Raw genomic sequence first — 22,804 nt, 5'->3', positions numbered from 1 at the left:
CAATGAACAGTCATCAGTCAAGCAAACATCCACGTCCTTCTGAGACTCGGTGATAAACATGCGAGCGCTGCATCACATTCATCTTTTCCTTCCTCCGTGTCATCCTCCGCTGGCAGGGCAGAGAACATGCTGAGCAGTGGCACAGGACCCTCCCACTGCCTTTCACTCATGGTTGGGTTCCTTCATCTGTGAAACTCCCCTCTCACTGTGGACCTGTTTGCACACGTCCTGTCAAGCACGCCAAATAAATGCATAGAGACAGAAAGCAAGCAAGCAGGCACCTGTTTGTGCTTGCAAAAGCATGCACCTCACTCATGCAAATAATATAATCTACAAAGAGCATGAATCTACAAAGAGTAGCCCCCCCCCCCCCCCAACACACACACACACCCCCTCGCAAGGCCACTTTTTAGAGTCAATCTTTACGGAAGACTACAAAGAACCATCTGACAGAATACTTACATTTGATGGCACGGGGCTTCATCAGCACAGCTCAATGCACCTAAAGGTTTTTTTTAAATATATATAAGACCTCAAATCCCCAGCACTGTGCACCTCTGTGAGACTTTCCCACGCACAGCTGGAATGCAGCAGAAAGGACTTTGAACACTTGCAAGTGAACTGGAACCTCTTTGATGGTTTATCCCTGCACATGTGGACCTGACGGCCCATCATCACCAGAAAACCGCAGTTTTTAACTGATCTGGAACAAGATCACTTTCCTCCTGTGGTCGTGTGAAGAAGTGTATGCAAAGTCTCTCATGATCACCATGACAACCAGGAACAGTGGAGAAGCTTGTTGCAGATGGAAGACGTTTTTTTTCCTGTAAACTGTTTAATGTAGTAAAACCCAACCCCGACCCCTATTTAATCCAAGTAGGTTTGCTTCCTGAGCTGTAAAGAACAGAACATAATCCGGTCTCCTGGATTAGAGTCTGCCAGATCTTTTACTTTCCTAATCCAGTGAAACAGTATGTGTCATTTTGGGAGGCATTTGCATCCATTTCTTGGCTGTCATGGTGACGAGTGGCAGCCTGAGCTGGAGATTTTACATGCACAGATCCACATGACCACTGATGATTTATTACAAAAACTACAAAGTCATCCTTGAAAACATTCAGAGCAAGCCCTTTGAACATGTACTTGGCGGGAGATCGGATCTGTCCGTCACTGAAACTTGCCTCTAGCTGTTGGTAATTCTTCACCGAACACTGATTGGACCCATCTCCTCTGTTCTGTGTGACTTCAACAACAGCTTGAAGCTTTGCCAGATGAACTGTCATGTGAGCTCACATGGTAAACACCGGTCGGTTCTGTCACCTTAAAAAAACTTTTGATTACACTTCCTGCTGAGGCCAGGCTGCAGGAGAAACTTCCTACACACTCTCTCGAAGCTCTCAATGAGCTTGCATCGCCTTAAGGACAAAATGTCACACAAGATGTCTTTCAATGTAAAAAAAGATTGCCATGAAATTGGATGAGCATATACATTCTCCCAAAGGGCTAAACTCCTTTGTTTTTAATGACCCTGTGACCTTTCCTCTAGGACAAATGAAACACTTTTTAGCAGCCCTGCATTAAAGATGCACAGCATTATCCTGAATATATATTCCCCTGCAGCCGTGGACATTGTTGTATGTAATGGACGTCGCCTGTGGCTGCTGGCCTTTGGGGGCTTTAGGCTCATTTGCAGTCTGCTTACAGTAAGAGGAGGATATTTTTTGTTATTGTCCGACTATCTGAAAGACACAGCTGTGCAGTCATTACGCCATAAAATGTAACTTTAATTAAATTAATTCATATTCAAATTCAATTGTATGTCCTGATTACACTCCTGTAAATATGCATCTATTACAATCTATAATAAGTATCTGCACTGAATTACATATTGATTGAACTGCATGACCAGTTTTTTTATAGAAGGGAGACATAAATTGATGTTATGTGTTATTGATGATCACAAACTGGATGTTCGTCAATACACGCTCACATGCTCGCACACACACACCTGGGGCAACATCATCATCATAAGCAGCTTCAGTGGAAGGAGGCTGAGTCGACACAATGACAGGAAGTGTCAGGGGAGCAGGTGTTTACGCCTCTCAGAGAAATGAGAGAGCCTGAGATGTTGGTTGAGAACATTCCTCCTTTTTCTTTTCCACCCGCAGCTGTCCATGATCCGTCTGCTTTTATTTTTTTACTTCTACAGTCATCTTTGATCCTTGTTCTTTCAGTTCATTTCTTTCCTACTTGGCTCCTCTCATTCCTTCTCCCATCATCCCTTATCTCCTTCCTCTCGCCACGTTCATCCTCCTCCTGTTTCTACATCTCACAATACCGTATTATGTCAGCCACTCTCGCCTCTGTAGGCCGGCTCCTTTCATGCACCAATATCTGATGTCATCTTTCATCACATGCAAAATTCAGATGTACTGTACACAACATGTATACATGGCCTGGCAAATGTTTCATCTTTTTTTTTTATTTATTTACAACACAATGCAGTAAATACTGTGTCCATGACAGACCAGCCCACCACATACTTTACAATCCTGTTTGATTTGTTAAGATCACAAAGCTTGTGCCTTCATCAGAACAGCCAGCAGGCAGCTCTAAATCACAGGGAGGTTTGCCAATAAACAGACGGTCCCTTTGAAAAACACTGAGAATGTTTCCACTGTGCGTTACATCAACATCTTCACTTATTATTATTTTTTTTTAATTCTAATTAATCCACACTGAACACAATGCCTCCACATCAAAATATAAGACAATCTTCAGACTGATGTGAGATTTGGCAACAATCGATACAATCCTTCCAGCACAATTCAAGTGCACGCTTGTGAATTTTGACTTGTGCATGCATGAGTGACTGATAGTCATAGTAATGAGGGGGGGGGGGGGTGGTTGGGGGGGGGGGGGGGGTAGTGGGGGCGGTAATTAATCAGTTAATCCAGACGGCAGTGGGCCTGCAGCTGTACGATCAATCATACGATCATCTTCTTCATTCTTTTAAGTTCTTTTGCAGCTTCAAGCTTACGTTGACCTGAATGTCTTCAACAGAACGTCTGTGGCAATGAGCCGTACACATACTGTACAAGACTCATCCACACCTTGTACTCTTAACAAGACGGCGTGCATGTGTACATGTGGGTCTTTTCTGAGGGGTAATACTGTTCAAATGGAATCCCAGCCTGGTCTGTAAAAATCCTCTTCTGATTATTGCACATATTGCAGCGTTGGCTCATTACCATGCGTCACCTTGCTGCTACTGTAGGATACAAAACAGGTTTCGCATCTACCGATTGTGACCTGTATACATCTGTGGTCGCTGCTTGGTAAAATGTGCCACGCCGGAGCTGTAGCACGAGTGCACAGCCTCATTTCCATTTAAATCTCCTGGCGCGCCTCCTTCCTCAGCAGCTGAGGATCTTGATAAAGGCCCGTCTGAACTCGATGTTGAAGGTGGTGTAGATTATGGGGTTCAGGGCACTGTTGACATACCCCAGCCAGGTGAAAGCACTGTAAAGTCCAGGAGGCACGTAGCATGTCCTGCAGTGGGTGTTCAGAATGTGAGTCACAAAAAAAGGAAGCCAGCAGATGAGAAACACCCCTGGAGCAGCCAGACAGCAGAGAGGTATGAAGAAAAGGACGATGGGGAATTCAAGGCGTAAGTGGGACAGAGTGGGCATAGTAGAGATAAAAAAGAAAGAAAGAAAAGTAAGTGCACCATGTTTGTAGTGTAAATTTGAAGGAGTTGAGAAGAGTGCAGAGGATGGGTAGAGGAGAGAAAAAGAGAGAACAGAGACTTCATGTTAATCATGGTCACAGTTCATGTTCACTCAAGCAGCTTTCATCCAAACACTGCTAACAAGCTCACAGTATGAACCAGCTGAAACTGACTGCAGTCAGCAAGACTGATAAACATTAGTCTTTTTTATCTTTTACAAAATTAAAAATACAAACTAAAAATCAATGAAATATTGTTTTTTCTGCAAATGTTGGCACGGCCAGATAACGAGCTCAATAACTGCATGATTGATGCTGTTATTATTACAATGCAGTCTGTTTCTTTGTATTCAAATGCTATTGTTAGGGATGAAAACGTTGTCCCTGATGATTGAGCCTCCTGCTCCTGATTACCAGCACCCTGTATTTTATCTGTGTGTCTTTCCCTCACTCCTTGCCAGATGGTCTCATGTACTTGTTCTGAGCTTTCCATCCTTGATATCATGATTGATGATCTTCCTGGTGTTCTGACTGATTGTTTTTCCTGATTGTTTTTCCTGGATTCCTGGATTTTGTGCTTCAGCCTAGCCCTTTTGCTACCTTAGCCAGTGTGGACTGCCTCTGTGTTTTGCACTCTATTACGGATTACATGCCCTTTTGTGCCACTGCTTGTTTGGACTGACCACTGTGTGCCAACCCTCAGCTGAATCTGCGTGCTGCTCCTGAGTCATTTTCCCCTGAACCATTCCTGACAGCACCATGTTTAAAATTAATTTTAGGTTATGGTTGTTAGCTACTGTAAATTGCTAAGCTGTGCTGACTACAGCTAAATATCCTACAGAGGAGTTCTGGTGAGCAGTACTATGAAATCCCAGCACAGCATGGAGCTGGAAGACATTTCTGATTTCTGCTTATTAAATTAGATACATTTGGTAAAAACCTCTTTGGAGCATTGCCATAAATTAATTCTGTCTTTACTTGTGTTCAAATGCAGGAGGTACATATGTTACTGCTCTCAGAGTAAGTTCTGTGCCAGACACAGAAGCCTGAGTCAATCAAAAACCCTTTTAACATGAGGTATTTATATATAAGTCAGCTGCAATATACCAGAAACCCTTCGTTCATTCACACCCTTTAATTGAGGTCACAGCATCACAGGAAGCTGTGGTCAGTTGCCTGGAAAGCAGGTGGAGAGCTGGCTGGACTGAGATCATCGCCTATGTGCGTGCACCAGTGTTTTCACTGACACCAGTGTAATGTAATCAGACACCTCTGATTACATTTTTGTCAGTGAGATCTATGCTGTGCCAGAGCTAACTGGACCAGGCTTAAAGCAACCTGGCTGATAATTAGAGCGTGTGGAAGCTGTGTCAGGAGCTGCAGTGTGTGTGTGTGTGGGTGTGTGTGTGTGTGTGTGGACACACACTGTAAGCCCAAAACCAGCCAGACCTTTTTTTTTGTTTTGACATTTCAGCTTGATTTATTGTTGCTCTGCACAACATGCAGCGAATGCACAGAGACCATAAGCAGGATGAGGGTGTAGGTGACCGGGTGTATGTAAAAGTTGTGTATAACAACTGTAATTGCATCTTTTAACAGATGATGCTGTTCCTCAGCTTCTCCCACCTACAACACTCACCGAGCACAATGGCCAGCATCTGCGTTGCTTTCTTCTCCCGTGCGTGCATGCTCCTGAATCGTGGGTTGTTGTTGTTGTAAGAGTGAGACATCGGCCGCAGCGACGTGTGCGTCCGTCCGTTGGACAGATCCTTCACCTCGCAGCTCATCCTGATGGGAGGACACTCGATCTGGTTGTTGTCCTCCGCATCCTGCTCCCCCCTCTCCTCCCCCAGATCCAGCTCCGTGCGACCGCAGGAGGCGTGGCTGATGCTGCAGTAGTTCTGCGTGTCCACTGGGGGCAGCACCGAGTTTTCCACTGGACCCGTTTTGGGGCGTTTGCGCCACAAACATCCTGACAGCAGGTTGGGTTTGGAAGGACCTGACGGCTCTACACTCTGCTGAGGAGACAGCAGTGGAGACAAAGTTTAGTATATAATCAATGAACTGATCATATAAACTGATGGACAGCTGCTGTGATGAGTCAACATCAGCTTCTACCATCACCTTCATGTAGCATGTATGGTGCATTTCTCCTGGAGTTCTGGATGGTTGAATAACTATTCATGTCCAGACTGAGTTTGAATGCTGCTCTGTGTCTGCTTGGTGTGTTAAATGATGCCTTTGCCTGCATTGGGAGAACACAAACACAATCTACTTTCACGCTGCTGTTATGGCCGCTGTTTATCGGCTCCAGCCCTGATGAGCGGTGATGACGTCCTGGTGGACACACAAACTTCCATCCCTTTTTTTTTTGCCAAAGTAGAGTGCCAAAACAATATTGCTGCTGCTTCATTGCTTGTTATCCCCGTAGAGCCCTTCTGCAGTGTAATATCTATTGAATTGACTTTAGCTCATTCTCTTTAACTGCCTCCTCTCACTGAGTAATGAAGAAGACGGCCCATTCATGTCAGAGCTGACGCTCACTCCATGTTTTAAATCAGAGCTCTGTAGTTAGCATTCACAACATGTCAGGAAATACGACCACAGACTCTGTGTGTTACTTATGAATGCAATGATTTTAGCAGCTTCATTTATCTCTTACTACAAGCAAATACCTTGACTTTCTAATCCTCCACTAAACCCAGCAGCTTGTAGCCTCTTCCTCTTCAGTAACTACTTTTTTATTGTGCAGTGTGTATTTCCAGTTCAGCCACAAACATGCATTTTTCACGGCGCTCTCTTACTCATCTCGTCACACAATTTCCCTTTGGGGGAAAATTACAGATTGTTATTTTCCTCCGCCTTTGAGCGGTCTGTGGATCGTGCAGGTGCAGCAGAGCGTCACCGGCAGACTTTGCTCAGCTGACTAGTGACCAGGTGACACAAAGCAACAAGCCACGCTTCAGAATCACGATTTTTCGACTCCTTCTCAGACCCCTGGGCTGCAACCACACAGTGGAACCGAAACCTCAAGTTTGCATGAGCATACACACAGGCAGACCCACATTAACGGCTAAAAACAGAACCGCCTAGCGTGCCACCATGTCACAATCCGCCAACACAGTCAATATGAGTTAGTCAGGCATTAGGCTGTGCTGCATTCAGGAGAAGTACAGCAATAAAAACACTTTTTTACTTTAAAATCACACATACCACTTTAATCCGTATAGGTGACAAATCTTGCTTTGCTTTGGGAGTCTCCTCCTGCAGACACGTCTCCTGAGGAAACAGAAAATATGAAATCGCAACACTCCACAATTAGAGCAATTTTCCACCATTTACATGATTAATCCATGTCAGAGGACACTTTCATTAAAATTAAAGATCGCTGAGTGTCTCAACACAGACACAACTAATCAAGAAAAAAAGGAATCATGTATCTAACACAGGAGAACAAAGGAGAGGCTCTTCCTTCATATCAAATGTGCCTTCATTTGACTGAGTCACAGTTTTATCATGTTGTTTCAAAACACTTTTCCATTACGACTCTCTCAACCTGAACCTCAGGGCTTAGATATAATAAGTGTCTTCATTCATGGACTAAATCTTAAACTGGGGCTCTGTTCAACCAATTATCTGAAGCCTGGTGGTAAAACAGAGGGTCTGACTGTGAGTATGTGTGTGATGAAGTGGGCGGGAATAAAATGAGTCCAGCACCATTCTGGATGTGTCAAAGCCGGTCAAGTTGCTGGATTAAATTACCTTATAGTGTCTGTTATTTAAAAAACAGGGCAGAAACAGATGCACAGCACATGACCTGATGTCAGATAAAGCCATCATCCGTATGATAGATGGAACTGGGACAAACACTAGAGTGATGGATACGACTGAAGAACTGACAGCTTGTCGAGAACAAAATTCAGATTTACTTTATAATGAAAAACCAGCAGAACAATGTCACCCTTCATGAATTCACTAATGAGACCACATTATATGTTTTAAGGACTAAAATACAGCCTTTCAAAATAAACATAAAAGACTTTACATCTGTTTGATTTTCTGTCTAATAATATCTTTTTTCTATCTTTGTATATTATTTATTATACAATTAATTTGGGTAGATGTCAGTCACACTAATTACACCACCACCCGCTTTGCTTTACTCTCTGTTTAGTGCAATTTTAGGGATGGCACAAAAACATGGCAGGTGATTGGATGGATGATCAATCTGTCTATCAATACATTAAGATTATCCAATCAGGTCGCTTCACACTGCCATCGCTGCTTGTTACACTTAAAGCTGCTGGTAGGCCAACCTGGGAGTTAGCATCATGCTAGTAACAGCTATCAAATCCATCCGGCCAGACCCAACGCTACTGTAGGTGCTCTTGGCCCCCCCTCCAAGAAGGGGCGGAGCCAGTTAGCGCTCTGTGAGGATTCAGAAGTGATGACAGCCTAGAAGCAGCACTTTCATCTGCACAAAGTATGTATCGTTTGATTTTTCCCACGCATATTTGAATAAGTTCAGTGTCGGGGTTTCAGCCCGAGTCGGGCTTTTATTTAGTAGTTTTGTTGTGTTTGCATTAGTTCCAGTTTCTAGTCTTTTTTCAGGTGTCTTGTCTTCCCCCTGCTCATGTGCTCCCTCCTCCTCCTCCTGCTGATTACCTGCTCCTCACTAATATGTCTCACCTGTGCCTCGTCTTCCCTTTCCCTCTCTGTATCATGTGTGTCCTCCCCTTGCTCTCACCCATTCCTTACCAGCCTTCTGAAGCCTTTTTCTAATTATAGATCTCCATGAATGACCACAGCGTGTGTTTCTGTATTACTCTCTTGCCTCGCCTCGTGTATCTGGTATCTTTGTGGTGTTTTGACCGGCTTTGCTCGACCCTCTTGTGCCTTCTTTCTGCGACTGTGTTTTTCCAGCTATGCTGCCTGCTGTCTTGCACCTGTGTCCAGCCTGACACAGAGGCAGAGTTCAGCGCTACATGTACACCTCCTGATTAAACTCTGCTATTTTTAACTTGACAGAAGCTTTTAATTGAGCTTCAGTTATGCACTGGCAGCCATGTCAGCCATGAACAGAGCTATACATTTACAGTTAATCTCTGACCTGTGTTCCTCTAGCACTCAGCCTATTCTAGCGCCTCTCTAATGTTTCTCTAACAACATCATATCCTGATGATTCCTCTCGCTTCTTATCCTTTTACCTGCGAGCGATTTATCAGAATTCCTGCATATCATAATAACGGCGTGTACAGAGGTAACTATGCTGACAGACAGCTGTGTTCTTCACTCTCTGTAAAACAGCTTTAAGGCAGGCTGTGAGTGTGTCTATCAGAAAAGGTCCAATATAAAGGTGAATTGTAATTTGCAAGTCATTATCGTGCACATAAAGTAGGTGAATGCGAATGAGGGAGACTTTATCTACATAAGAAATATAAAATCCACTCTCAGGAGAAAACCTTGCATCCTTTTACAGACTTACTGACTCCAAACAGAGCCGGGCCGCGATTACTTTTGGACCTTGGTTTTATAATAGTGTCTGTATCTGTAGCTGTGTCATTCATCTCATATTATAACTCATAAATATGTTGTCAAGGATGTCTCATTAAACATTTTTAAGTTATAAATGTCCTTTGTTCCTCCCCTCCATCTGGCTCTACACTGATTTATATACCATTCAAATCAATAAACACAAGTTTACTGATACACAACACACATAATAAAAGTCATCTCAGAGCTACACAACAGAAACAACAGAGGCTCCTTCTAGAAAATGAAGTTAAGTTTGAAGTTATAAATATTAAGAAGTCATTAATAAAGGGTCAGGATCACATTAATGAATGGTCTTTCAAAAATCAGAGTGTTATGAATGAAGTGAAGTGATTTATAAATGAATGTTTTAGAGGCCTTGCAGCTCCTTTTGACAGGATCATGACTTCGGTATGAGTCAAAAAGTAAAACTTAGACAGAACATTTGTTATTGTGGCCGACAAGAAAAACGGCATCAGCGTTACCACAGATGGGGGGGTGGAGCCCGGCTGCACCTTCCCACTGGGCTGTCCGAAGGTGATCCTCTTCCTCCTCATCCGAAGGAAGACGTAGATGCGGATGTAGACCAGCAGAGTGACAATGAACGGCAGATAGAAGGACACCACGGAGGAGTAGATCACAAAGTCAGGGTTGGAGATGGAGCAGACCATTGGGTCGTCTGCAATAAAAAGAAATTGCCATTATGTAACACAGCCTCAAAATCCGAAGGCAATAAAAGTGACAGAGGGTGTGATTTATAGCCGACCTCTGGCCTAGCTTGCTCTCTATCTTCATCAATGACCTGCATGGTTTGTCCTCTTTCATGTTCTGCATACATACTGCTGCACATGTGCACCGATAGTAGTGACGGAGGTGTGAGACCATCTGACGACATATTAATAGTGTGTGGACCAGTTTTTCAGATTAGCCTAATTCTGCTGTAAACTGAGATAAAAACGTGATTCTGATTGCAGTTGTGAAATACATATTGCATGCCAGTGGCATGAAGCAGCTGTCCGGCTGTTCCTTTGGATCAATAGCACATAGCTCAATGCACAGAGAGATGCAAACAAGGACAGACAGATACAGGCTATTTCTGGCCACTCTCCAAACTGCCCTTAGTTTCTAGATTCTTATTATTTAGCCATCTTATTTGGCAATTATAAAGCCTTTGTCTTGTCAGACTGTACTCTTTCAACCAATTGCTTTTAAAGAAAGACTAGATGTGAACCCACTGTCTCTCTCCACTGGTGGATGTGTGATTACATACTCACAGAACAGTGGGATGCCAGCAATCAACAGCCATTGTTTCACATTGATTGTAAGTGGACTAAACCAAATGCGTGTGTCTGAGTGAGTAGCTTTACATTGTGTTTGACTAATGCTCTTAATTGTTTATGTGCAGTCATGCATCGGCGCTGCTGGCTATTGAAATCAAAATAGCTACTGGTAATGTCTCTCACATTGTCATTGTCCCGCTGTGGATTTTTCCTGGTTGCCATTTCACAGAAGACCAGATTTTGTCATGGCAGCAAATCTCCAGCTTTTGAAGAGCATGAATAAATCCCCAAACCTCCCTCGGACTCATCAAAGAGACACAATAACAGCCTCTCTCTCTCGTTTACAGTAAGCTACATTTTCATCAGGACACAATGCAAACTCTTGACCTAATAAAAGGAAATCTGAACTTTCCTCCTTACTGAAAACACAAGCAGAAAAACCTGTGTGCACACACACACACACTGTCAGGACCCCTAGTTCTGCTGGGTTTGTTTTCATTTTGATCCTGGCTGTCAGGGTGTATTTCTAGTTGTTCTGTGTGTTTTCCTGGGTTTTGGTCATATTTTCTGTTTTATTTTGAAAGTGTGTGTCCTTGTGTGTTTTCCTTCCCCTTGTGTGTCCCTCCATGCCCCGTGACTGCTCGCCCCACCCTGATGTGTTTCACCTGTGTCTCGTTAACCCTGTGTATTTAGGTCTCGTGCTCCCTCTGGTCTGTTTTGCCACCTGATGCCACCCTGCTGTTTGTTCCCTCTGTGCCCAGTGTTTCTGCTTTGCTGTCTTGTCTGGTTCTTCCTTTCTGTTTGGCTCTCAGTTGTGTTCTTTGGGTCCTCTGTTTAAACTTTGTTTCTGGAGTTCTTTTTTATTGGATTCTTAACTAATGATTTTAATCAGCTTTAATAAATAAAGTTCACCTTGTCTGGAGGACATGCGGCCATGTTGTTTCGCAGTTTAATGATGAGGGGCTTAGAGTCTGGACTTGGGTTTTTCCTGTGTTAAAGTTGCATTTAAAAGCAAACATGATCTTTTCCTAAACATGAAACAATAGTTTTGTTGCTTAAACCTAATCAAGGCACAAGAGTGTCAATGTAAAACTTAAACAGTCCCATACAGACATTAGACTCAAGTCTCCTGGGTGAACATGTAGACCTTTATATTTACTGCTGCACAGATTAATAGAAAATACTGGAGCTTTTAACGTTTGTTACAGCTACAACATGTTTAGATACTGGCCCTTTTACATACTCCCAACTAAACTCAAGAGAAAATCAATAGATAAAATGACCACAAAGTGAGGTGGAGGTGCACAAAGCAAGCAAACGACTCCTGAAATAAGTCCACAAGGAAATAGCTTCATGTATTAATCTGCATGTGAGTAAAACTTTGTTTGACTTTACATGAGTTATGAAAGACTCCTCAGTAATCTGTTTGGTATGATCTGCACATCAAGGCATATAAAATAATAAGAGAGAGAAACCAATTAGAAAAAACATTAACATTAAAACTGAAATGAATTAATTAAAATTGGATTCATTGTATCTTACACTGCACTACCCAACAATATGATTAATTACAGAGGCCAGATAGCGTGCTTCACTCCACAGCGACCTGCACTGCTAACATTCAATCAGCTCAAATTAGCTTCTTTTAAATGAGCTGAACTGATTGAATTTTTTTTTGTCAGCAAATCCCAGCGTGTCAGAGTTAAAATTCTGACACTTACAGCCAGAACAATATGACAGGATTCCTGCTTTACAGACCCTGCCTGCCTGGTAAACACCACCCACATCCCTCTGACTCAACAGGCTCCTGGTTGTACAGTTTTGACGTCAATACCATTATCACTGCTTTTCTTGACAACCCTTTAAGACAGACAGTATTTTTACAGGCTGAGTGTGCATTTAAATGCCACTTTCACCCTAATTGACAAGCAGCCAGAATTTGAAGTTGTGTTTTGTCGCACATATCCAGACTAAGTCAAAAAATGTTGTCCTGACCTGTGGTGTTGAATCCAAACAGCAGGGGACAGGAGACGGCGAAGGCCAGGACCCACACAGTGGCAATCATCACAAAAACTCTCTTCCTGGAGCGATGCGTGGTGTTATACAAGACGGGCATCACTACAGCAGTATACCTGCAGACACACACACAGAGAATGCTTTGAGAGTGTGTGTGTGTACAGAGGAGAGGTGGTGACATTTGAATGAAGAGAAAAGTGCTGATTTACAGTTACGGGAAGAGGGAATAATTAAAGGCAGAAAAAGGGTGTCCTTGGAAAAACATTGGGCTTTTGGGATGCTAAAAAATGCACCGCCAAGAGCAAAAGATGATATGAGGACCAACAATGGAGAAGCAAAGCAGGCATTTTTGGTTCGAAACAATTTGGGTATTCAGCAATAACCTTAGTGGAGCTTTGATTTAAAAGCTAATCAGCACACTATATGCCAAGAGTGTATAATGAGCCCTGGACTATTCAGCAATGGCTCTGAAGAAGCAGCAATTACACTGGACCCCAACCCAAAATGGATGTGATGTTATGTTGTTTAGAGCCAGATATCTGCCATGATTGTTTATCCTCATCAGACTAATTACTGTGGGTTTTCTCCGGGCAAAATGCAGAATGAGAACCTGGAGCCAAACAGGCTCACAGACGTTGATTAAAAGTACTCTTCCCTCTCTGCCCACCTGCTATGATGCTGTGTGCTTAAATAAAGGCAGGGAGGAATACGTGGAGTAATATGATGTGCACTACATGGTTTAATACTCGAATGCTGCATTAGGTTAACAACATGTTTAACAACATGCTCTCATACCCAACAGAGAGGAGGAAAGATCGCTTCATTCCTTTTTATTTTGATTTCTTTGCTATTGGAGTTGTTGGTTTACCCATCTTTTTGTCTCCGTCACAGTTTGGATCATGGATTTTGTCTTAATTACTGTATGGATCCTTGAGTTATGTGTTTTGTGCGGTAGCAGTGATCCTTGACCACCAAATCCTAATCGCTTCATCCTCGGGTTTCACTAAAAGCCTGTGACAAATGTGAGGAAATTCCTTCAACGTGTTCCTGCGTTACAGATTGTGTTTACTTAGCTGGGATGGAAATGAGGCCAGAGTGAACTTGACCTTTGACAACAACGTCTAATCAGTTCAGAAGGCTGTGCTAAACTGGAATACATACAAACATGTGTTTTCTAATGTCATCCTGACCTTTGACCACCAAACTCGGATCTGCTCATCTGCTCATTCTTGCATTATACTGTAGTATCTATTAATTACAGCTCGTACTGTATTTTTAGGGGTAGGTGACGAATCTTTGCGGCAATCATCATTGTGAAGTTTAAAAAACACTGTCAGAGTAACAGAACACCCCCGGTGCTCCGCATTCATTAGGAACCTTGTAAACATGTGATGCTGTTGAAGTGTTGTTGTAACGATCAATCACTGAGAACCACGGGGCTCTGAATAACTGCACCGCTCAGGTGTAAATTATGTATTGAATTAAAATGAAAAGCAGGATTCTAGCAGAATGTAATTAAACACACAAAAGGTACAATACATGCCCACCAGCTCATCAGTCTACCGTCGCCTTACAGGCTGCTGTTCCAGCTGCGCTTTGTCAAATTCTTGCAAGTTTTTAAGAGGCACACACTTTAAACTAATTTTTAAAAATCATTATGTGTGTGTGTTTGTGTGTGTGTAATGCAGACAAACCCCCTTAGAGTGGTGTAAAAGCTTTGAGTACATTTACAATAAATTAAATAAAATAATTCAACATTATTTAAAATGATTCAATGTTTTTTTTTTTTACAGTGTGAGCAGGTGTGTTAGTGGGTTTTGTGTCCGGTGTGAAAGGGGCTTAAAGTGCAATACTGCAGCAGCGTATTATTTGTTATTGTCCCCAAACCAAACAATCGGTATTAATCAGAAAATCCAAGAGGCACGCTGTTAACCTGGGACTTACAGCTGTCACGCAACCTTATGAAAGCCCTCATCATCATCATCCTATGCTGCAGGAAGACAAACAGTTCCTCCTCATGGCCTGAACAAATAGACCCCCCTGACAATTATATGTCCCTTTATTCATTCTGTGTAGTTGAACTCTTGATGCCTGAGGGTTATAAGTGCCCTCCAGAGATATTAAATATTAACTGTAACACACAAAGAAAACTAAGTAAATAAATAATGTAAACACTCAATGCACAGTAAAAGTTCAGACCCATACACCACACACTCCTCCCTCACTGTCTCAAACAAGTGCCCAGCAAAAATATTCTTAACTCCTGTCACCACACAGACACACAACTATTAGGCAGATATGAACAAGACTGGAAAGTACTGTTTCCTTACAGCATGCAATGGAAATCCCACGTGTGTGACATTTACACGTTGCCATGAGATGTCATGGCAACGCTGGTGTCTGTTCACAATAACTGTAGCAAAATGGTTAAACACACACACACACACTGCACGCACACTCACCTGTCAATGCTGATTGCACACAGATTGAGGATACTGGCAGTGCACATCATCACATCCAGCGTGACAAAGATGTTACAGTAGAGCCTGCTGAAAAGCCAGGCGCCGCCGACCACCTGCACAAGATAGACAGCCAGATTAACAAAGCACATGTTTACCTTTCCTTTCCTCACCATGAAGTGTGAAGCACCTATGAACCCTCGTACAGCTGACAAAGAAGTAAGGGAGTGTGGTCCACAGAATATAAAAAGTAATCGTCATATATCTCTGTATATCCACAGAAAATGCTGCATGTAAGCCTATAGCGATATTAATGCAGCGGCTTTATGCATGCGTTTGTGTTAACATGCAGCAGACAGATAAGACGAGCAGGAAAATGCTCTACACGTGCAAAGGTTCTGTGATGGAAGGTGTGCCTGTCATTAGCATAATAACAATGTTAAAGGAGGGAACATGTCTAAGGTACTGTTTAATTATCTTGAAAAAGGTTTGTTTATCTTTCCCAGAAGGGACATAAACCCCAGACTAACCCGAAACACCCACTTTTCCACGTCCTACACCCTCAGCAGAGTGCTGCTCAGGGTTTCAGCCTTTTACTTATGCTCTGTAATAACTGTCTGACAGAGATAAATGGGATCCAACAGCCATCACCTCACTGCTGAATCTCTCAAATGCAGGATGAGACTGTACGCCTACCTACACAAAGAGGCGGCTGACACACATGGGAATATGTACAGACACACACACACACATACAATGATGTAAATAGACAATATTTTCACTCTCACACAGGCTGGAGAAGCCACACACACAAGGAGACAAAAACATTCAAACGTCTTTCAGATATTCTAATGTGGAACCTGTTGACTGACAAACCGTACCTCAACCACCTCCTATACACACAAATCCTAATTTCACTGTAAAGAAGAAATGCCAATAATGTCCATTCTGGTTATTTCTTTTTTTATAAGGAACAAATTTTCTTTGGCTTTTCAGGGTTATAAATAAACAGAAACACAAAACCTGCCACAAACTGCAGTGTGGGCACAGTTTGAAAGCAAGTGTGTGTGTACCAAGCAAACCGGAGCTGTGCCCTAGTTCCCTATTTCCATATTAATACTGGTTCTAAGCAGGGTTTTGTACAAAATAATAATAATAATAATACTGGTGCAGCACTGGTCATTTCCTGATACTACAAAGCTGCCAAAGCTGTTCATTTTTAACACACTTAAAAAAACAGCTTCCTGATAAATAATGACCAGTGCTGAATAAACAAGACAAAACAAAGTCACATTAAGACATTGATATAGTTGGGAAAGTTTGCAAGCATCAAACAGATGAAACTAAACCTGACATGGGGACACAAACCCCAGCCTCCTGGCTGAAAGTCTGGAGCGCTGCCTCCATCCACGTCCTCCTTCTGCAGATATTTGTAATCAACTTCTCCTATTTTGCTTTGGGAATAATTGGCAAACTATTGTGTCACTTATGTGTGAGTGTGGGTTGATGTGATGCAGTATGAAGCATGCCTGTTGGACACTCAGTAACTCATGTGAACAAGTGCTGCATTAAATGTTAGAAACATCAAACCTGAAGAAAGCTCGATATTACTGCAGTACCTTTTTAATCTCAATCTAAAACCCAACTCCTGATAACACCACTCCACATAACATTTACCAGATGATGTGTGTGTGTGTGTCTGTGTGTACATTTAATACTGTGCGTGCACGGTGTGTGAAAATGACACAGTGGGACATTACACAGTGTTCGAACATACAGTATACAATCTATTTTCTGGGCATAGAAAGTAAAAAGGCTCAGCGGGAGCAGTAATTGTTTGGATGCTGATGGAAGAGAAGATCAATTAAGGGGAGAAAAGGCAGTTTGATAAATGGGTATGAGATGAAATTTGGGTTCAAACCAGGCTGAGCATGAAATAAAGTCAATGCAGAAAACTGAGGCTGATTAAAAAATCCCCACAGACCTGATCATGAAGGCCTGTGGGGAAATAAGCATGTTCACCAGTTTGATATAACTCACCTGTTCAAACTCAAACCTGTATGATGTTTAAAGGCATGGCCTCTTTGATTGACAGGTAGGGGTCATAACAGGTTGTTAACTATCTATAAGCAACATGTCATACATGCGGCTCTACATGTGATGGTGGGGCCAAGGCGTCCCATGAACTCCACTTAAGTTGACACATGGAGGACCAATCTGGTGGGCCACCCTCAAATTCTCACTGGCCCCATGTGGCCACCTGTTTCTGGGGGCACCACTGTGTGCATGTTATCAAAGCTACTCTGTTATTGTTGCATTTTAGGGAGGCACACATCTCCCATCTGCAACAAGCTTTTCCACCATTTTCTTGGCAAACACGGTGACAGCTCCCACAATTTACATGTAATATTATCACCTGGCCACAAGAGGGCACAAGACAAGTACACTGCCTAGACTTCATCCAAACACTGTTGCCGTAACTTAGTGGGTGATGTCATGAACCATTTGTCTGAAAAGCAAGAAATACGTTTAACAACAGTGGTACATAACTCTGTGTGCATATCATCTTCTCTGTCAGAGCTCATTGTGTTGGATAAATGAAACATGACGGGTCTGGATGGGGCCTGACTTCTGCTCAGACAAAGCTATTTTTGAGCTCTTTTGTAGTCCAGTCATATATCTTCTGAGGCTGTGCAGCATCATTTGGGATAAATTGTCAAAACCGAGCGCTCAGTCATTGCTGCCAATAGAAACACTTTGCTCAGGCACATCTCATAGATCAACCAGTATCATCCAGGCATGAGGTGACTTGCTCAAGGGCACATTATTAGTACCTGCTGTGGGAAGGGGAAACGATACTCAGTCAGTTTTCCTGCAAAATGACACCCAGCAGAAGAAAACCAGCAACCTCCTGGTCAAAACAAGCTAATCCTTGTCCGTTAGATTATAGCCCGCTGGGTGACGGCGCTCACAGTGCCAGTCTGTGCGGCTGAAAGCCTTTGATGCTGAACTAATGTGTTGTTATCTCAGGCATATGGAAAATATTACTGACCTTTACATTTATGCTAAATTAATTATTTTGTGTCATATATATCTTTTAATGGTTTTTCCTTATTCCTTTCCATGCAGCACATGCTCTTACAGCATGACTGCTCACCAGGAAGTTAAACTCATGAGCGAATCCCACCGAGGCCCCTGCCTACCTTCATTTACCTTCCATAAAATGTAATCATCTTTAATTTGTCGGCTTCTGCTCACTGAGTATGTTATGTAATTTTTTTTCCTGGTTGACCTGCCGTTGGAACTTCTACACACTCTGAGAAATAGCGCTTTCTGCTGACACTCAGAAAACTTTGGGCAGTCGGCTGGCTGCTTGCTAAACATAACAGGACTTCCACCAGATAGACCCCATGTGGGCAAACATCTGCCCTTCAGCAGCACTCCTTCAAGGGTGCAATTCTGTACACACTCCCAGGCCTGAGACCACACTGTCCTATAGAAGGAGAACACTCCTGCAGTGTATGTTCAGCGTGCAGCGTGTCACTTTAATGAAATGTGGACGCCTGAGGGTCATGTAAGCCTGCACACTGAGAAAATTACCAATGAGCAGGCAAAATATGTTACACTGAGTAATCTGCAAATGAACAGCACTTTGCTTTAAAGGTTTGATAAAAATGGAAATCTCAGGTTTGCATTCTTTGTCACTTGAATTTCAGCCAATTACTCCAAGCAGATAAAGTCATTGTTTAATATTCAATATGCCCTTCAGCAGTTACTAAATCTAAAATACCTTTCATCATCATTACTGTCGTCTGGTCATCCACAAAGTTGTCACTACATGATAAGCTCCAAATGACCCTCATCCTTTTTCACTGTGACTTCTCTTTTTGTGTCACCTGCTCTCCTCTCCAGGGTCAGCTCCTGACTCACAGCCGGGAATCTGTATTTCCTTCTCCTCCTCACCCTCTACACTTCTAATAAGCTCTATTTTATTACTCTCCTTTTGCTCAGTGATCTCAATGATCCTTCAGTGATTTTTAATTAAGAACCACGAAGGAAGGGCTGCAGTATTTAGGCATGTCAGTACATATTAAAACCTGCGTAAAAATATTGGCTAGCTAAAAGCAAAAGAGAAAAAAATAACTAGAGATACTCACCTCCAGGTACACAGCCCAGGGCATCACCAACGAGGCCACCAGCAGGTCAGCCACAGCCAGGCTGACCACCAGGTAGTTGGTGGTCGTCTGGAGGGAACGCTCCCTCAGCACAGCAAGACACACCAGCACGTTTCCGAACACGATGGCCAGTATGAGCAGGGAGTACAGCATGGCGTAGTAGTTGCGCTTCCCGTCGTCCTGCCCTGACACCTCCCAGCTCTCATTCCTCTCAACCCATCCATCTGACTCGTTCCAGAGCCGCTCTGTGCTGCTAAACATCGCCATGGGGACGTCCCGGTGACATGGGAGGAGAGATGTTTGGCAGACCTACCCAAAGTAAAGAGCAGAGTTTGGTGTAAACTCTCATTTGGATTAAAATGTCACATCACGTTAGTCACACGAGTGCAGATATTAGCCGTAGATAATGGAAGCATCATTTCATGTCAAAGGCCTACTGGGAGTATATCCTGCCTCTTAGCAACAGTAGTCAGATGAACTGCTAAATAAAATGGTTGAAATGCATCCCAGCAGAAATGCTCTTTGCTGAGCATCGCTGCTGTTTGCTGGCACAAGTGTTTTATTTTTCCTGCTGACTGAAAAATATCAGCACATATTGATGCCTCCTCAAGACCTGCTCATCTCTGTGGCTCCTCTAAAGACCATCATCTCCATCAAGACTCAGCAGAAATCCATGCTGTTAGCAAGCCTTTCCTTTATAGTTGTTCCAGTCAGCCTTTCAAATGCACCCATTTCCTTCCTGTAACTGGCTTTCAACACAACTAATAGAAACAGAAGCTACAAGGCAGGGGTGGTAACTTTCATGTGAGGCTGGCAGTTTGCCTCTAAACAGTGAGGTTAGCTCATTTGGGAAGGGGTAATAAGTCTGTGCTGCCGCCCTGAGAAGTCCGGCTGGCTCTGGTCCCGTGCTCTCCATTCTTCCTCTCATTTATTCCCAAACCTCCCTATCTGGCCTGAGTCCAGATAACGGCGCTGTGGTAACGCTCACACCTGTGTCTAGATGGTAAACAAACTGATCCATCTTATCCAGCCCCCCCCTTCCTTTCTCTGGTGACAGAAATAAAGAGGAGGAAAAAAATCTGATCATTTTTAGACCTGGCTCAAACCCAGGAGGCTTTTAAAGATTTCCTCAGTCTATAATTCCACTCAGATCCTCAGTGGCTCCAGTATCATGTTATTGTCCATAAGAGAGCCAGAGGAAGAAGAAGAGCAGAAAAAAAACAAACAGGCACCAATACGATCACCTTGAAGTCTGCGGATAGGAGATACCACACTGTCCTATAGAAGGAGAACACTCCTGCAGTGTATGTTCAGCGTGCAGCGTGTCACTTTAATGAAATGTGGACGCCTGAGGGTCATGTAAGCCTGCACACTGAGAAAATTACCAATGAGCAGGCAAAATATGTTACACTGAGTAATCTGCAAATGAACAGCACTTTGCTTTAAAGGTTTGATAAAAATGGAAATCTCAGGTTTGCATTCTTTGTCACTTGAATTTCAGCCAATTACTCCAAGCAGATAAAGTCATTGTTTAATATTCAATATGCCCTTCAGCAGTTACTAAATCTAAAATACCTTTCATCATCATTACTGTCGTCTGGTCATCCACAAAGTTGTCACTACATGATAAGCTCCAAATGACCCTCATCCTTTTTCACTGTGACTTCTCTTTTTGATGAGTGCATCAGGGTGTTTGTCACCAAATTACTTATGACAGGTCACAGGGAAATCATAAAACATTTGAGGGAAAAACATCTCAACACACACACACACACATGAATGTTTAATTTGAGTGCACTGGTTATGGGATACAAGGCTGCAGTGAAAGGTTTGTTTATACTTGTAGAACAAGTGCTAATTGAAACTCTTCACTCTTTTGTTCTCCACCTCTACTAAACCCTGCTCTATTAATGCCATCCTATAAGTGTGTGTGTGTGTGTGTGTGTGTGATGGGCACTTCCATGCTCCCATATATAGTTTCTAGCTCAGTCCACATACTGTGATGTCATTAGGAAGCATTGTGTAGGACAATTCAGTTTTTACATATGATCAACTGTGGATCAATTAACAGGGAACTGTTGCCAAGGAAGACCTGGCTGATAGCATCTGATTGATTTGATTTTTTTTTTATCTGGGATTTATTGTGCCAGCCAAGGAATCTTAATTTTCCAGAGTCAAACCTTAATAGCACAATTCAATTAAATCCTGTGATAGGAGCATCAGCCTTATCAGTCGCTTGCTTCGAGAAAATGTAGAGGTCAAACCAGTGGAGAGAAATTATTACGCAAAAAGATGTTAGAACATAAAACCACCTCTAAAGCGAATGCAGAATGAAACCATTCATAATGTACAGGTGAGGATTTATCACAGGAGTGAAGATCTAAAAAAGAAAAATAGGCTACCACAACACAGAGCATGTTTTTATGGTTAAAGTATATGGACTGTCTACATACCTGTTACTGTTTTCCAGTGAAGAATTCATCAGATGCCATCGAGGAAAAGCATCATGCGTACACAGTGAAAAGTTGTCCGGTCATTGCGTCCTAGGAGCGGCGGCAGCAGCCGGAGGAGCGCTCGGTGCCATATTGCGCGCAGGAGAAATGTGAATATGAGAAGCAGAAAGAGATAAACCACCCGCAGTCACTTCACTTCGTTCCCCTCTCTGGATCTCTCCGTGCCTGCTGCGAACACGCATTGAGCTTTTTTCTTCTTTTTTTTTCCACCCCTGCTCCCACTTTGGTTTTTGCAGCCACACTGGGAGACGCGCGTGTACGTGCTGGAGACGTCAGGTGTCTCCCTCTGCGCAGCGGCGGCAAATGAAGGTGAATAAATTATTACAAGCACATCGAATCAGCCTCTAACTTCAAAATGAAATCATTGTCACACATGTTTTTTTTAAATGATCATGTGTGCACGTGTTACCATCCTGTCCTGTGGCTGTGTGTTTTTTTTCGGGTTGACCCTGAACAGGTCTGGGTCGTACCTTGCTGGAAGTGGCATTCACATTAAAAAAATAGCCTAATGGGGGCCTCACGGCGACCAGAGAGAGGACCGGTAAGACCTACAGAGCGTGAATTAGGTCAGTCTGGGTCCATGCATGAAAAAAAATGTATAGACCTGCGCATTGTGTCTCCAGCATCCTCCCTTTATCACACTTTTACAAAAGAAATGCCAAAAAAAAACAACTCAGTACAGATAAAAAAAGTACCGGGAGCCTCTCTCTTGTATCTCACATTTCCAGCCTATGTTCCAGCCTTTGTTATGCTGCCTTCTACATGGCATTTTAAGATAAGCGTAATCAGCCCTGCAGGAGCCCCAAACAAATGAGACCTGGACCAGCCCATATGAAGTGAAGAAAGTGTTGTTTTGTCCTCTCTCCTCTTTGAGTTAAATTGTGTGAGAATTCAATAGATGTCCCCATGGCACCCAATTATACACATGATGGGGAGGTGCTGGCACTATATTAAGCAGACAGTTGAGAAGCAAATGAACGCCACATGGTTCACATTTCCAGATATATTTATCTTCAACAAAGCACATAGCCAGGCTGTAGGTGTTATTCCAGTGACCTGATGGAGTGTGTTTCAAAATAAGCAGGAAGCAGCAGGAAGTT

General features: G+C 42.9%; 1 protein-coding gene across 1 annotated transcript; it reads right to left on the bottom strand.

The window, feature by feature from the left end:
• Nucleotides 1-3,312: 3,312 nt before the first annotated feature.
• On the bottom strand, nucleotides 3,313-19,458 carry drd3 (dopamine receptor D3). The gene is made up of 7 exons (XM_028433006.1): nucleotides 19,174-19,458; nucleotides 15,020-15,132; nucleotides 12,537-12,673; nucleotides 9,747-9,940; nucleotides 6,943-7,008; nucleotides 5,369-5,747; nucleotides 3,313-3,613 (listed from the first exon to the last, which is right to left on the bottom strand). Exons 1-7 carry the CDS (start codon nucleotides 19,456-19,458, stop codon nucleotides 3,417-3,419), a joined length of 1,371 nt encoding a protein of 456 aa, XP_028288807.1. The 3' UTR covers nucleotides 3,313-3,416.
• Nucleotides 19,459-22,804: the final 3,346 nt, after the last annotated feature.

Source organism: Parambassis ranga, chromosome 20, assembly GCF_900634625.1.
Source record: "Parambassis ranga chromosome 20, fParRan2.1, whole genome shotgun sequence".
Taxonomy (NCBI): Eukaryota; Metazoa; Chordata; class Actinopteri; family Ambassidae; genus Parambassis; species Parambassis ranga.
This window is presented reverse-complemented; position numbering and strand designations above follow the sequence as displayed.

Excerpts from the sequence above, each read along its gene's own strand:
- drd3 (XM_028433006.1), bottom strand. The coding sequence starts at position 19,458 with ATGGCGATGTTTAGCAGCACAGAGCGGCTCTGGAACGAGTCAGATGGA. Across the intron at positions 15,133-19,173 it reads CCTGGGCTGTGTACCTGGAG|GTGGTCGGCGGCGCCTGGCT; the intron begins GTGAGTATCTCT and ends TATCTTGTGCAG. Across the intron at positions 9,941-12,536 it reads GTTTGGATTCAACACCACAG|ACGACCCAATGGTCTGCTCC; the intron begins GTCAGGACAACA and ends TTTTTATTGCAG.